Genomic DNA, 16,809 nt, shown 5'->3' with positions numbered 1-16,809 from the left:
TGTGGATTTAAAGCGTTTTTAGCATTTCCTAGTATCAACTCAGTACCCTTTCCAATTATGTTAAAAAAAAATATAAACTGTTGTATATAAAATGAATTAACTTCTTAAACAACACAAACGTATAAGTGAGAGTGGCAGAATTGTTGTTTCTATAATTATAACTAATTACTATACAACTCTAATTAGAATAAATTTTAATGGTCCTGGGACCTAGAGCAAACAGACAACCTTGAGCTATATCATAAATATTAACAAACCTTAGGAGTCCAGTTTGATCGTTGCTGATTTCATCTCATATTGGAATTTTTATTTTACTCTTTGTATTCTGGTTTCAACTGATTTGTATGACACAAACAGAGGCCTTGACAATGATCATTTACATTCTGGAATTAAGGAACAAGAGAGTCAAGAAAGTTATTTACTGAAAACAGATAGACTTAATGTGAAGGTTTGCGCTACTAATCCAGTTCATATTAGTGTGCATAGTTTTTATATGCCACAACACTTGTTATTTTACACATCAATAATACTGTGACATAGTTCTGAAATTTGATTCATTTAGATAAAGTAAGTTAATTATTTACCCACTGAACACAATAAAAATAGCTATTCAAACATAGAGTGTTGTGAATTAAAATCAAGAAGTACAGCATTAGGTTATTTCGAGTCATTAACTCATCACTGGTCCTCAAGGTCACAAAAAGAATGCATATCCTGTAAATCTACCTTGTTCACTTGAGTAGGAACATGTGGGAGGCAGAATTCTGGCACAGTCTAAAAAGCATTAGGTGGGTAGGCCTCTTTTTGGCCAATCTTACAATATTACTTCTCCTGTTAAAGGAATGTTTCCTTAAAGTAAAAAAATAAAAAAAATAGGCTGGGTTAAGGAACTAAAATCATCACATAAAGTACACAGTGTACCACAGCTCAAACCTCAATGATATATTTAGATTTAACCAATATGCTGACACGTAGTTATACAGTGTGCATTTCTAATCTTCACTGTTTGTATTTATGCAACGCTCTGTGCAGAAAATTCCTCCACACTGTGCATTTACTGTTTAGTTTTTCTGCTTCTTGCTAATTGAAAACTAACCATCAAACATACATGCGGTTCTTGCGGCCAAATCACTTAATCCCATATCCTGGTGGGCGAACCTGTGTTTGGATGCTATAATTTTCTCTACCGTTTAGAATGCACGCTCACACACAAGGCAAGTTGGCGAGGCAGTTGGATCCCATAGCAATATCTCAAATGCGCTTTTGTAATGGAATATGATCCGTTTGTACACTTCCTTTCAGGCCTCCAGCAGAAGTCCTGACCCTGCCTAGAGGAGACATCGAGTTTAGCATTCTCTCTGGAGCTTGTGCACTGCTGCTTCCTCAATGATTTATTCATGTTAGCCACACTCTTCGTCCTAGCATACATTAGCCATAATGAGGCATGGACAGGATCAGACATAGCAGTCAAAATCCATCTGCAGCAAGTGTTAAAATTGCTTTTAACTTGCCAAAGAGTCAGAACAGATCATTGTTGATTATGTTTTATGCCTTGTTTGAAGACAAAACTACAGGCTGAAAGAAAAGCCAAAAACATTTTTATTTAAGATGAAAGTAGCAGACGTGAGGTGGGTGGTGGGAAAATAGTCATACTGATATTTACAGAAATTTACAGAAAAACTTAAGAAAAAGGGGAGTTTGGGCTTCTCTTGCAAGCTGGGTTAAATAATGATTTTGTGTACAATGAGACTTTTAGAATATACAGTAGAAAAGAAATGAATGATGGTTTACAGTGTAAACCAGAGAACAGACCCACTTTGTAACACAAGGCACTTTTTGTATGGAATGTTCAACATTTTTGAACAAATTAGAAATAACATTTTAACACTAAAAAAACTCACATTTTTTTTTTTTTATTAAAACCCTGTCAGCATATAACATATTTATACTTCCAACTCTTGCAATATTCCACTTGTAAACTGCATCTAACTGTTAATTTACATTTGTTTTTGATTTTTAAAATTTTTTTAATGGTAAGGCACATGGGCATATTTTACATAATCATAAGTCAGTCCTTTGTACATGCGTGCATGTATTTTGAGCATTGTCATTCCGCTACCAAAAATCCTTATAGGGACATTCCTTCTAGTCCTCTAGGTCTTCCAGTTGTGGTTTTGTAATACATCCCTGTGGATTTAAAGCCCAGGACTGCTGACCCAATATGTGGCTCCTCTTCATAAATAGCAACTGTGATAGCACTAGGGTACGGTCGGACCCCAGTTTTGCATCTCGGGGGCAACATCTTCATATCATAACTGAGCATGATCAGAGCTCTGATCGCTGTCATGGCTGTCGTCATTAATCAGTGAGTCTGCTCTGTGGTGAAGTCCGACGATGCCTGAAAACTCTGAAGGCAGCAAAGTCCCCTTTTTCACATGCACCAGTTCTTTCTCCCTTGCCACCGCCCCTTGTTGTCCACCCTTCACTCTCTTCCACTTCATCCGTCTGTTCTGAAACCACACTTTTACCTGGAAAGGAACATAAAAACAACTCTGAAAATACTTAACAGATTCACTGAATTCTAACAGTGAATTGATTTGTTGCGTCATATGGTTTGCTGATGAGTTTTCATTTTGACTATGACTTTGTCACTACACAACATCCGTGACTCACAAACCACACGTAAGCTAATAACACTTGGTCAGTGAACAGATGGCTACTCAACAGTGGTGCATGTATATGTGCTATTTATTTCTGTAGCTTGATATGCAAAATGTAGCCTGTTAAAACTATTTTAATAAAATGAAGTGAGAGTATTATATAAAAACTTAAAAAAATATCTATTTGCCAAACGTTTAAATTTCAGCAGAAATTAGTGTGGTTCTATAAATTTTTGGCAAATATAGAGCAAAAACATGATATATGATAACAAAAATCGTCATAGAATAGACATTCATGGACACCCGTAGTCAGTCAAGGCTCACTTTTTAAGACACAGACATTACCTAAAATGAACTGTATCCATATTAGCCATAATAAATTGTCAGAGTGCATCTGTTCAGTTGTATCAAATGCTTCCCTTATTTCCTTTCTTGACAAGCAGGAGCCATCATTTACGTTTCCCAGAATGATGACTAAGCAGTTTCTTAAATGGCTACCGCTGTGTGATGGAAGCTCACTGGTGATGAGTGTTGGTGCCTGGGGGCCGGATCACACCATGCTAAAATTTATTTTTGGTTGGTCATGATGCAAATGAAGTGAGTCATGTGATGTGGATGTCACCATACTGCCCAAATGTCGATGTTTGCTCATAGCAGTAAGTGCAGCACAAATCAACAATGGATTCATTATTTGACCAAATACAGTAGAACCAATGAAAGGATACGTTATTGATTGATTGATTTGTTGAGAGTTGTTTGGTCTCCATTAGGCAAATGCTGGAGTAATAGCTACAACAAACCTAGCTGTTTAAATCACATATTTATATAAGAAAACCCCAGTCAGGGTAACATTGGGGTAATGGCGTGTATTCTGTGTGATACATCTTGCCATATGATTTGCCACTTGTGGCCCATGCTGTCAGCCGCATACGACGACTGTTCTTAAAATACATCTGCAAGCTTTGCGATTTTGCCCACAGCATGGAGAGTTCTCCACATCACTGCTGACAAGTTTGAGTCTGTATTACGTCTTCTTAGTATCCCATCAGGCAGTCATTTTTTCAAAGAATGTAATCTGAGTAACCTAGGACATTAGCTATCACAATTTTATTTACAGCCATTATAACGAGTGAATGGTATTATTACACGTTATACAGTTATGTAATTATAAGCTTTATAAGCTTTAGCTTATTCCTCGGTGGCTGCAGTAGAGTGATAATTGTCCTAAAATTTTATATCCTACTTCAGTGGTTGCTGGTTCACACAGGTATCACATAGCAAGAGGGGGTTTGCTTAATCCGTCGTGTGGCAAGGTTAATGTTATGCAGAGGGAATGTAACCCCTGAAAAGGTGCCCATATAGGTGCCCAAATCGGAGTCTTAAAGTGTCAAACCCTCACTACGAGCTGTGCTATAATTTATTTGTAAACATCTTATTAGAAAGAAATATTGGGAATGCATCTAAATTCTGAATATTTTGCAGAATAAGGCTATATGATTCAGAACACTGATGTTTGATCAGCTCTTTTCTCAAGTTCCCTCACACCATTCAGACTGTCTCAAGATATTTATTTGCCTACACAGATGGTCCTCCTACACAGAACAATTTGGGAGATTGTGCAGGAAGTGCCTAACTGCACGAACATATCCTTTGCCTGTCTCTATTTCTTGACTATTGTCTGATGAAGGGACCTTGCTGAAACATCTGGAATATTATAGTCCCCATTATATTTTTTTTCTATAGCCACAGCAGCATTGAGAAGCACATAACCCAAATACAAAATGTGACACTTTATATTTTGCTGAATGTTCCAGGTGGAGGTTGCGTTTTGTCATACCTGCCTTTCCGTTAGGTCCAAGTTTACCGCTATTTCATAACGTCTCAGTCGGGTCAAATAGTTATGATGGGCGAATTCCGCCTCAAGCTCCCGGATCTGTTCTTTAGTGAAGGCGGTCCGCTCCTTCCGGGGCTTGCTACTCGTGTCCGATTTGTAATTTCCATCCTGAGACTCTGGTGGGAAGCAAAATTGAAGGAAAAACATTTCCACTTGATATATAAAAAGCAGAATTTCCAAATGATGCTAAATGACCATAGAGTTTCCACTTTCAAATTATATGATATTAATACCTTCTGAGAAACTGGTGCAAAGAAAGGGATTTCTGCCTTGTGAGATTGTGGTGGACATAAAATTCTGCTGTGTTTATTAGCACTGACGTTCTCATTGGTGATGTCTCATATTAAGACTAGTGAGCCTCTTACAATAGGATCAGTCTTAAAAGCCTTTCCCAATGTGGAGTTAATTTGTCTTACTTTTTAATGGATTTGGGGAACTTTAAAGTTTTACTATGGAATAAAACAACACAGTATAACATGTAAAAATATGGTTTCTTTAGTTTATTTACCTCAACATTTTATAAGCTTCTTTCCTATATGACTCACAAGCAATAATAAACTTTAGTTTTGTTATTTTCTTTTTTCTCTTTGTTGCATTAAAATTGTTTATTTTCTTGGCATCGCATGATATGCTCCCATATGTACAGTATATGTGTATAATTATTATTTAAGGCTGAAGCTTTCTTATTTTTTGGCTATTGAGATAGTACTTATGAGAAACACTAAACTGGAAACTAAGCACGGACGACGTCCCAAGAAAATTTGACCTCTGCTGTTCTTACACCGCAATGAAGAAAGTTCAGATCTTGGTGTTTGTTTTGTTGGTAGAAACAGAGAACTGTTTGCCCTTCTCATGACTAGATCTTGTGGTATGTTTTTCAGGCTATGCCTCAGTGGCAAATTGCACATCAAGGCAACAAAACCTCCGGTCTTTGCTAATCCAACTGGCAATCCTAAACCCAGCTGTAAATAGAGCCCACTTTAACGAGGCCCCTTCCACAAGCCATGGGAACAACTTTGCTATTTCAAAACACACGTATTTTCAAAATACACTATTGTGGATTGAGCAGCACTTCCTATTGTGTTTAGCTAAATAGTGAAAGTGGGCAACTGCTCAACATTGGTTTTCTTCCCAAAAGGCGTGAGGAAGTGTGATTTTGTCCAATATACAATCTTGGAGAAACAGGTACAAATATTAATTAGGTTTTTTTGTGTACATATAAAAGTCCAAGAGGGGATTCAACCACCTTGTGCTTGATCATTGTAATTTATATTTATAAATAAATAAATAAATAACTCTGGATTTCCTCTAGTCTGAACTATATAGTTAGACAATGAATTACTCATGATATTATGAAAAAGAATCCCAAAAGTTTGCATTTTACTGCAAAGTTTATTATATTGTGTGCATTCCAGTGCAGAACTACTGATTTCTTAGACCATTTCCATTCTACATGGCCCATTTCATCTTTAAGCGATTCGGAGTGGTCTGTAATTTTAGCGGGCCTTCTCGGGGCTCCATTTGGCTCTGATTGAGGCCTCGGGAAAGCCAGTTACTGTGGGCTAAACACAGCCATTGTGGAAGAAGAAAGACTAACATGTGAAGTTGTTTGCGAACAGTGCCACAACTTAAAGCAACTTTTCCCCAGCTTTACGATGCCGCGGCTACGCCACAGCAATTAGGCCTGCGCCTTAACTTTCATCTCACTTCAAAAACACAAGCAGCGCTGTAAAAAAAGAAGGCGCAGTGTTTTTGCTGTGACAGTCTGCGTGTCTGTGGACGATTTTTGAAAGATTTTCTGCATTGCATTAGTTACAAATGATTTATATCATTTAGTTGTCATTAATTACATTACAGAATGTCATCGTTAAGTAGATTGATTTCAAATGCAAGACATAAACTGAAAGAAATGTGTCATTTTTTGCATTTTAGGTCAGTTTTGAATTGCATATGGTTTTAGTTGCCCAGCACTGAATTGTGTTTTGAAGAAGTAAAGATTTATTAAAATAAACCTGACACTGTAGTGCACATCCAGATGTCCCAATGTGGAAATAGTTTACCCAGCCTAATAATATGCTGACACTGAGTACAAAACTCACTTGTAAAAGCTTTAAATCATTTATTTTTTATTTATTCCCCAGCCATTGTAGATTCTAATTACTTTTCAGCATGTAGGAAGCTATACATATTATATCCAAGTCACGTTATAGTTCCTCCAGTTTATTCCTGTCTATAGTTAACCAATGAGTGTCTGCAGATAGAAGTGCAAACAATATAAAGAAAAAAATTTAATTTTGTAAAACTATTATAATGCTGTAACTATGTCTATGAAATTCCTGCAAATTAGCTCCTGCTGCTTAAAGCAAAATGAATAAATAAAAATGTATGTTGCAGAAAATTTATTTTTAAACACTTTATTATAAAAATCTAAATTTTATATTATATTATACTAAATCTCTACTAAACTCTCTACTAAAAAGTAGAGAGCGATTGTGTGTGTGCGTGCGTATGTGTGCATGCGTGTGCGTGTGTGTGTGTGTGTGTGTGAAAGACAGAAAGAGCGAGGTTAAGGCCCAGTTTTAAAAAATGAGAGGTCAGTGGTGTTACTGAATGAAAGCGACAAGCCAACCATTACAGTTCCACAGGAAAAAATATTGGATTTTGTTGTTGTTGCATTTGGACTGTTTTAATGATCAAGTCACATATAGCAGAAGAAGCACATTCACAAATAATTAATCGATTTACACATTAAACTTGTAACGCTCCAAGTCAAATTTTAACATTGCAGCTATAACGACAAGACTTTCAACAGCATTTTGTCGAAACTGAAAGTGAAGCATTACACAATTCCTAAATTATCGTAGCATCTAAATTAGACCTGATCTTAATTAGGCTGCTGTCATATTAGGGGGTATTGCTAATAATGTACATTCAATTTCTCCCTGAATTCCTTTAAGAACCAGCAGAAACTCAGAGTTAATTGTGCGAGCAAGTTTTTGTAAGGTGTAACTTTTTGTGCTACATGCTGAACAGCAGGAGACCGACGACAGTCATTTTGAAAGGGAAATCCCACTCAGTACTCAAATGCTGTCATTCCACCTACAGCAAGTTTAGGTACAGTGTGACTAATTAAACTAACAGAGGTTCAGAAAAGCACGGTAATTGCAGAAGCATTAGATAATTCTACATGAATTTATCATGATTTATGCAAATAAACAAAGGATTTCTGAACCTCTGTTAGTTTAATTAGTATACCATGTTTAAATACTGAGTTGATATATATATATATATATATATATAGATAGATAGATAGATAGATAGATAGATAGATAGATAGATAGATAGATAGATAGATAGATAGATAGATAGATAGATAGATAGATAGATAGATAGATAGATAGATAGATAGAGAGAGAAAACGACCAGCATTGATGAAATGATTATTGTAGGAAAATTGAAGAATCTGTTATATATTGTACATTAAATAGAAAATACATCTAATATATGTACCAATATTTTATGCTAGTTTTTTTTTTTTTTTTTTTTTTTTTTACATATTTTAGATCAATCATTAAGTGGTCAATGATTAAATATTGGTTTAAATGTTAATATTTGTGACTTTACAGTATTTCTAATGCATATTTGAACTGTTTCTAATGTTATTCATGTATATTGGCTATTTTTTATAGATTTCAGATTGGCGTTAAAAGCAATCACAATTTCTGAAAACCCCTGCAATTGCATTTCACTTATTGTGACTTATGAGCTGAAAAAAAAAGGAAAAGGGAGAAACTTTTTATTGGTAAAATTTGTAAACAAACTCCTCAATGCAAAATATAAACGAATACAAATAAATGAATAAATAAATACATGAATTAATATATAAATAAATATCTGATAAGTAAATAAATAAATAAGGTGTGAGAAACCTAAAACGTGTATCAAAGCCTATTAAATACTGATTTTTTTTTTAAAGATATTTTCCTAAATTACCCTAAATATATTTTCTATTTCACCCATACTGACATCACAAAATAAAGATCATATACTTTAATGCAGATAGTGCTTTTCATGCTCTGAATCTGCATTCTCTCATTTTCTATATGTGCTGCTCCTCTCGGCAGATTTACAATCCTTGAAATGTTTTTTTTTTTTTTTACAGTATTCCTAATTTTCTGCTCTCTAAAAAGTGCAGAGACGAAACAGATGGTGTGTAAAGTGAAACATGCGAACAGTTGAATGCCCACATAGAGTTATAGTCTGGCCTTTGCTCCTGGCTCTAGTCAAAATAATTGCTTCTGTGCGTGTCAGCCAACACCTACAAAAGTCTCTCTCGCAAAAATACGGCTCCACATTTCCGAGCAGCAGGAGACTAATTTTCCAAAAACGCTACTACAAAATCCCGTCTGAATAATCCCACAGCCAGCTACAATGTGTTAATAGCCAGTGAGTCATGAAGGGAAAGGTACCAAATCAAAAGTCTGTTCTCAGGATCAACAGAGATTCATTTTTATGATAAACATTTGAGTAGGTAAAATTTTTTTTATATTCATATATATATATATATATATATATATATATATATATATATATATATATATATACATATAAAATATTAATTTTAGCTCATTGCAATGTGAGCATTACAAGTACTGCAAATTTCACAGTTATAAAATAAATGTTACTGAATATACAGTCTCTTACCTGAACTATCACTCCTTCGTTTTCCGTTTCTCTTTTCTGCCTCTGCTGGAGACAGCGTTTGACGCCCAAAGTCCCCACCAGGCAGACAGGAGACCCCCGAAGGCACAGTTCCACCAAGACTGGGCGTACTGGCACAGAGACTTGGGCCACTAGGTACCATATCTGAGGAGCCTGAGTCTGTCCCTGCCATTCCGAGGCCTAAGCGCACATTGTTATTTGACAGACTGGACATTTGGGGTATGTGCCAGCTGCCTTGTTGTGGTTGGGGTGTTACAGGGTGATGTTGCTGGGTAATCGGGGGTCCACGCTGGTGCCCATGCCCTCCGTAGAGCCCGTCCTCACCCGGATAACAGCTGACCACACAGGAGGGAGAGGAGGACGAGGAAGAGGACGAGAGGTCAGGGTAGGCTGAAAGGTGCTCGGACCGGCTGTGCAGGGCAAAGGCTGGGTGCAGGGCCTGAGGAGGAGCGTGAGGGCTGCGCAGGCAGCCGAACAGCGTGTGATCCATTGCAAGCAAAAAAAAAAAAAAGACCCCTTTACTAAGTTTAATTCCGCAACAACAAACACAAGGGGTGTCAAAAATTAATAAATCAATTCCCACTCCTTCATAAAAGTTGTCCGGGAAAAAACATCAAGAGCTGTATGTACATTTGTGTGCCTGTGTGTGCATCTAAGCACGCCCATGTGTGTGTTAATCCAGAGCGTGCGGCGAGCGCGAGCTGCCAGGCGGCGTTGGGTAAACAGGAGCAGCAGCTGAGCTGAGCAGGAGCTCAGATGACGGCCTGGAGGAGAGTGCAGAGGAGATGGGAGTGGTAGGAGTTTCCTGCCATTGCTCAGAGTTGGGGCTATGGGCTTTGGGCTATGGGATGGGGCTTCCAGATGCATGCTGGGCGGGGAGCCCATGCAAGAGGGGGTGTTATAAATAGAGTTGTAATGTGAGAGGGAGGCTGGGTCAGAAAACCCATGCTGCCACTACTGACCACATCCACATGACAGACCCAATATAATATAGAGTGGGATTAATGTATGGGCATGACTCAGAAAGCTCATCTCCAACCTTGTGGTTTTGAAGTGTAGTGCCCTCTCTTTGTTCTTGTTTTCTTTTGCTGTGATTTAAGAACAGCAGATGAGCAGTAGGAGGACATGGAAGCCAGGAGTAAAACATGAGTGATAACACTCACTCCTCCAATATTTCCTACCCTCTTTCCTCACTCTAGGGATGATTTACACAGCAGGGGGGGTTATTACTGAAGACTTGCTGACTGTAAATATTCACCATAAAGAGGCAATTATTCATGCAATCTACACCTCCGATCCTCAGGTCTAGTGTTAAAACAGATTCAGAAATGGATTTACACACTACATTGTACACCACGTGTCAACACTAAACACTAAAATTAAGCAGAACACATTGGATTAAAGACGTTTTTGTTATATTGCTGAACTGGTTATTAATATCTGCTGCATATATAAAATAAATCTACTTATAGTCAGTATCATAAGCATCAGTAAAAGTAAACAAATTAAAATAAAATAAATAAAAGTCGAAATTTTAAGATGTAAAATTTCACATAGATTCCGACAATTCAAACATTTTAATACCATTGGTTAAAAAGGTTTATTTGGAGGTGTTTATTATCAATAAAAAATCAGTTTTATGGGACTGTATGAGATACACAGTGGCATTTTTTCCCATGCATGGCATTCTTTGATTGACTAGAAATTATACATTTTTTAATTAAAATTCACAACTAAGCTAGCTAGTTACAACAACAAACAAATAAAAGATCGGTTTCCTCACAATTCATCCAGAGAACTTTTTTTCCCAGGATAAATTCATGTGTAATAAGAAAGGCATTCTGTGGGTGTTTAGAAACTCTGACTCAGCTGCAAAAACATATTTTAGTGCTGAATATTATTCAATATGTCTTTCAGAGTCAGGGTCACGGGGTGGGAATACACACTGGATGAGACGGCAGGCCATCACAGGACAATCAGTACACACACACACACACACACACACACACACACACACACACACACGCACACACACACACACTTAACAATCTAAACACTTAACAATTAACAGCTTAGTTCATTCACATCCTGCAAGTTTTATTGGGAGGAAAGAGTACCTGAAAGTAGCCCAGGCACACAGAGTACATGCATAGGGCATCTACACAGACAGAAACCCAAGCTTTGGTTTAAACAGGGAGCTTAGGGGCTACGTAACAGCAGCGCTACTGTACCCGCTGTACCCCAGAGCTCCGAATCCCCTAACCTTCCCCCATTTTATTTCTGAAAGCGCTAAACCCTTAATTAGTAAAATGTGACCATACCCAGCCTCGCTTCATTACCCTTACATAAGTCACATGTGAATAATCGCGTGAAATTTACACGTGGTTGTTTTTACACACTTCACATGTTAGCCCCCCACACCCCCCGCATAGTTAAGTTCTTAATGTGTTTTTTTGCGTTTCACATTTTCTAATTATTTTCACACATGATTTATTTCATTTCAGGAATCATGGATTGAATTAAATGAATCGTGTGTAAAAATCAATGAAGCATCTGTTTTCAGTTTAAAGGTTTTTACTGATTTAAGACAATAAATTACATCTTACTTGCAATTTTTTTTACATGCGCTTTAATTGTTTATGTGATCCTCTTATTTTTTTGGTTATAAAATGATTTTTCTTCTTGTGCAAATTCAGGGCCTGCTGTTCAAACACACAAAATGCGCAAAAATTTCATATGTGAATAATGTTTTAGACACTTGTACCTGTAGTTTTCCACATTTTTACCCATGCGTAGTGCATGTGTGTTGATTTTAACGCAAGGGATTTTCTTCACATTAATCATCTGTTTCAACCAGTTAGATTAACTGTATGTGTTTTCAATTGACCTTTCTCATACTTTACAATACATTTTACATTTTAATTTTTTAAACACAAATTGTGTGAATGTATTTTCCACAAAGTGTTTATTAATTTGTTTGTTCGTTGTTTGTTTATTTATTTATTGATGCCTTCATGTAATTGTTTATTTATCTATTATAATTGATCTATTTTTGTGTTATTACATTAGGTGTGTCCTTTTATATTTTATGTATTATGAATATATATATTATATATTGTAGAATATGATATACTGTATTACAAAAAACATGTTTTCTTCTTCTTCTTCTTCTTCTTCTTATTATTATTATTATTATTATTATTATTATTATTATTATTATTATTGTGTGTGTAATGTACTTTCCATCTATTTTAAAATCTTATCACAATGTTAATATAAGTACATGTGAAAAACGTTTTGAAATGAAAAGCACATGCGAACAATCAAACATCAAACATGACATAATCCATGTGAATGTGATTTTATTCAAGTGGTGTTGATCTGCTTTGGACCAGAAGTGCTGATGATGCGCACACGTATCTATTTATTTATTGATTATTGATGGTAAATATTTTACGCTTCTAAATCAAATGCTGTAATTGGTTATGAGAATATCCTCACATAAATAATAAACACCGTCTGTTCTGATAGCACACACAGTGATGATCGTATTCCTATCCATAGTAATCCTGGTGAGTGGGCTACTACAGCACAGAGACTGAGCCTCTTTTCTGTTCATGAGAACGAGGAAATAAAATGCTGTATTTGGGGAAATGGTTTTAGCAGACGTTAAAGGAGAGAGAAACAGTCCCAGGCTTCAGGAGGGGAGAGAAAAGAAAGGACAAAGATTATCATTCACGTTGCACCCTCACTACAATGCGGCAATGAAAACACAAGCTTGAGGTAAGAACACACGGAATTCTGCTTCATTTCTTTATTAATTATTGTGATTAGGTAGAATAGTGGACACTTCGCGCACACACACACTTTGGTTTATTGTAGTATTGCTCCCTTATGGTATGGCCTTTGTGTTAAATGAATACAGTGTGTGGGCCTGTTCTCATTCAGCATTCAACCTTAATGTTCCCAGCATGCAATGGGATGTGCAACTTGCAGTTTAGGGCACAAAAACGGTGAAAGGAGATCAACACACTTATACGCTGATATCCAATAATCCTGATGTAGTCTGATTTTAATTATAGCCAACTGCTGTTAAGGAGTAAAACAGCGAACTGTAGATTAAACATCAAGGTGTTTAGCAAAATGAGTATCATAGAAATTACATTTTTGCTTTTCTGGAATATTTTGTACTAAAATGACTACGCTTTTATGTGGATCACTGAAACTGTCACACCTAAGTCTGCTGAACTACAGTGAAATGTTAAAAGAAATTGCGTAAAGTTGTGAGAGGGTTTTCTCACATTGTATTAAATTAAATGTATAAAAAAAGCCACTCAGAAAAGCCACCGTATCTTTATATCGATAATAAAAATTCTAATAATTTCACTGCTCAATGTCAAACTCTGTACTATTTATAGCTTACTATTTAGAATATGAAATTATATATATCGCATTTATAATGTAGTATTCTTATGTAAATGATCATTTACAAAAATATACCTCTGAATTCATGCAGTGTGTATATATGTATTTGTTAGCTTTTTTAATTGAGTACATGAGTATGTTGAGAAAATAATCTATATAAGTGATTCTGAAATTTTTTTAATAACGACTGCTGAAAGGGAATTTTTTTGTGATCCTATTTTTTCTGTTTTAATTGTATTTTTTTTATTAAATATGAACATGTCATATATTGTACATTTACTGTATGTGTTAGGTTCTTGCCGAAGTCCGAATGTGTTACAGATGTTGGGATTCGTAGCAGGAGAGAAATCTGCAAAGCGTGTTTTTTCTCATCTATCTCAATGTAGTTGTATATATCTGACATTCTAAGAAGCTGTAATCGTTATATAAAGCTCAGCCGAACTTAGACACAGGACCTGATATTCTCTTTTTTTATCGCTTGATAAAGTTGCATGAAATCTCAATATTTCGTACATTTTACTTTTTTAAATCACTATTAGGGCTTTGTAATTGATTTTGTAATCACATTTACCCCCAACAATGTACTACATATACAATTTAGGTATCTTTGGAAAGAAGACACTTTGGGTTATTCATCACCCAGAGTGGATGTTGCTCAAGAAGATAATAAGCTATAGACACTGAAGTGCTTTGAATAAAAATTTCCTATATTGAACGTTTTTTTTTTCTATTGATTTCTCAGCTGTTCTTCAGCTGTGCTGTCTGAAACTTCGTCCTATAACTATATGTTCGCACTTAACGGAAAGTTGCTAATATTTACGAAGCTGTTGAGGATTTGTGTATGTACATTTGTCATTTCTGTTTGAAGATCAAATGCAACTGCAATCAACTAAAGAATTTATACCAATAAATTAATAATAAAAGATAAATTATATTTATATTTAATAATCAGTTTTTTTCTGTTTCTGTGAAAGTCCATATAACAATAATAAATGAGGAATAGGCATGTGAGATTCAAATATTAAATTCAGTATAAACATATTTGATCAGACTATTTCTATATAAAGAAATGTTGTCTATCTAAATATTTATTTCAGTATGAATCTACATAAATTAAAATTTATACAGATTATACAAATGATATATATATAAGAGTATGTTAAAGTATAATAAAACACCAAATGAAATAAAGTTATTCAGTTTTTGAAGTAATAATATTGTTAGTATACGTTACAGTCTGCAATGGTTAAGTTAAAATATCAAGCACATGTACAGCGAGTGTAAACGTTTTGCAGAATGTGTTGAATTGCTACAACTAGTTTTAAGGAGTCTAAATACAATAATAATAATAATAATAATAATAATAATACCACAGGGAAATTACCTTCTTTATTGAACATATATTTAGAATAAAAATATAACATTACAAATTTATAAAGAATGATCATTGGTAGAAAGTTGAGATTCACTAATTGATGATTAATGAAAGTTAAACTGTAATGAGCATGAGGTTGAGGAAATATTTTAAGCCCAGAATCATCAATAACCATTTGAATGTACCATTATAAAGCCCAACAGTACCAGGCTCAGATATCGGCCCCTGCTGGCATTCAGAAGCTTCATAGTCTAGTTTTATGCTGTCTGTCAAACAGTACAGTTGACTCCAGTGCCCACAGGCAGCCATTACTCATGATACAGTGATACATAATTGCATCACCAGAACCTTTTTTTTTGTTCTCTACCATACTGCTTTAATAAGGCCAATCAATTTGAAAAGTGGAGTCAACATTTTTTATGATTTAATGGCTTCCTTCTCTCTTTTGGTGCCTATAGTCCCTTAGTGTAAGTCCCCTGGATGTCGAGCAAGGGACATTCCTTCCAATAGCAGACTAATGGATTCTCAATGTGGAGGTAGAACTTCATCAGAAAATCCAATCTCAGAACGTCTGTCTTTCTGTAGACACCCTTTTAAACATGTGCTTTATTCATGTGTCTGCCAGATTTGAGCAAAAATAAAATGAAACAGATTCGATATGATATTATTGTGCCTAAAAACTATTAAATTTTCCCTGATAGTTTTATATTTAAAGAGACTGAAATTCATTAAATTACTTTTAAGTAATTATTAGCATCTTCATCTGTCTCTGGAAATGAAGGAAAAGAAGAAACTACCACATAAAATAATTTTTGATAATGCACGAAAGGGCTCGGCTCACGTGCCATTGTTATAATTAGGCAGTATGCACAGACTCCTACTCGTGTGTGTACCATTTCAGGTGTTTAATAAGCAGTTTAATAAATCATGAATAATGAAATAGCAAACAAATCACATTACTTCTTTTTTTTAACACTGCAGGGAAATATGAGAGTCTGGGGATCCAACAATCTTTTTAATGAATCACAGTGGAGAATCAATTAATCAATACTTTGCAACCTTCTACAAGTTTAGAAAATGTAATATCTGCATTTTTTTCAATACAAACACAAAATATTCACATTTCTGGTCATATGCACCACTTATAATATATATAAAACATAATAGAACCTAAAACAGAATGTACATACACCAGAATTTTCTTCTGTACATTTTATAATAAATGTATTTGTTATTAACTAATTAACTAATTAATTATTTCATTTTGGAACCTAAATTTAAGCTACATCAACACTGACCAGGCATTTACAAACGATGAATGAATAAACAATCTTAATGCTTTGCTATTAGTGTATTGTAGGTACACTGACCTCTTGCTTGTGAGAAAATAAAAACCTCCTGTGCATGTGATTATTTTGTTGCATGTCTCCGAGGATCCCATTCCCAATGCACATCCCAATTCCAAGCCAAATTTCATGTGAACCCTTTTGGCATGAGTTCTGAAAAAAAAAAAAATGAAAATGTCCAATTTGCCTATTATATTTTCTTAGAACGCTTTTGTTTCGTTTGCATCCCAGTGTTACTTGTCTTTATAAAACTATAGTCGTAATCTGCAAGTATTATAAGTGTTTGCTTGCATGCCAAATAATTATACAGTCATCATCAGCGCTGCGGTGATGTTAGATTTGGTCAATGTGGAAGAGAACGGATCGGATTACTCTGCATTTAGCTGA

At 35.4% G+C, this 16,809-nt stretch overlaps 1 protein-coding gene across 1 annotated transcript; it reads right to left on the bottom strand.

Annotated features, from left to right (window-relative positions):
• Positions 1–1,576: 1,576 nt before the first annotated feature.
• Positions 1,577–10,078, bottom strand: meox2a (mesenchyme homeobox 2a). The gene is made up of 3 exons (XM_046862186.1): positions 9,259–10,078; positions 4,498–4,670; positions 1,577–2,528 (listed from the first exon to the last, which is right to left on the bottom strand). Exons 1-3 carry the CDS (start codon positions 9,764–9,766, stop codon positions 2,310–2,312), a joined length of 900 nt encoding a protein of 299 aa, XP_046718142.1. The 5' UTR covers positions 9,767–10,078; the 3' UTR covers positions 1,577–2,309.
• Positions 10,079–16,809: the final 6,731 nt, after the last annotated feature.

Source organism: Silurus meridionalis, chromosome 12 (assembly GCF_014805685.1).
Source record: "Silurus meridionalis isolate SWU-2019-XX chromosome 12, ASM1480568v1, whole genome shotgun sequence".
Classification (NCBI taxonomy): Eukaryota; Metazoa; Chordata; class Actinopteri; order Siluriformes; family Siluridae; genus Silurus; species Silurus meridionalis.
This window is presented reverse-complemented; position numbering and strand designations above follow the sequence as displayed.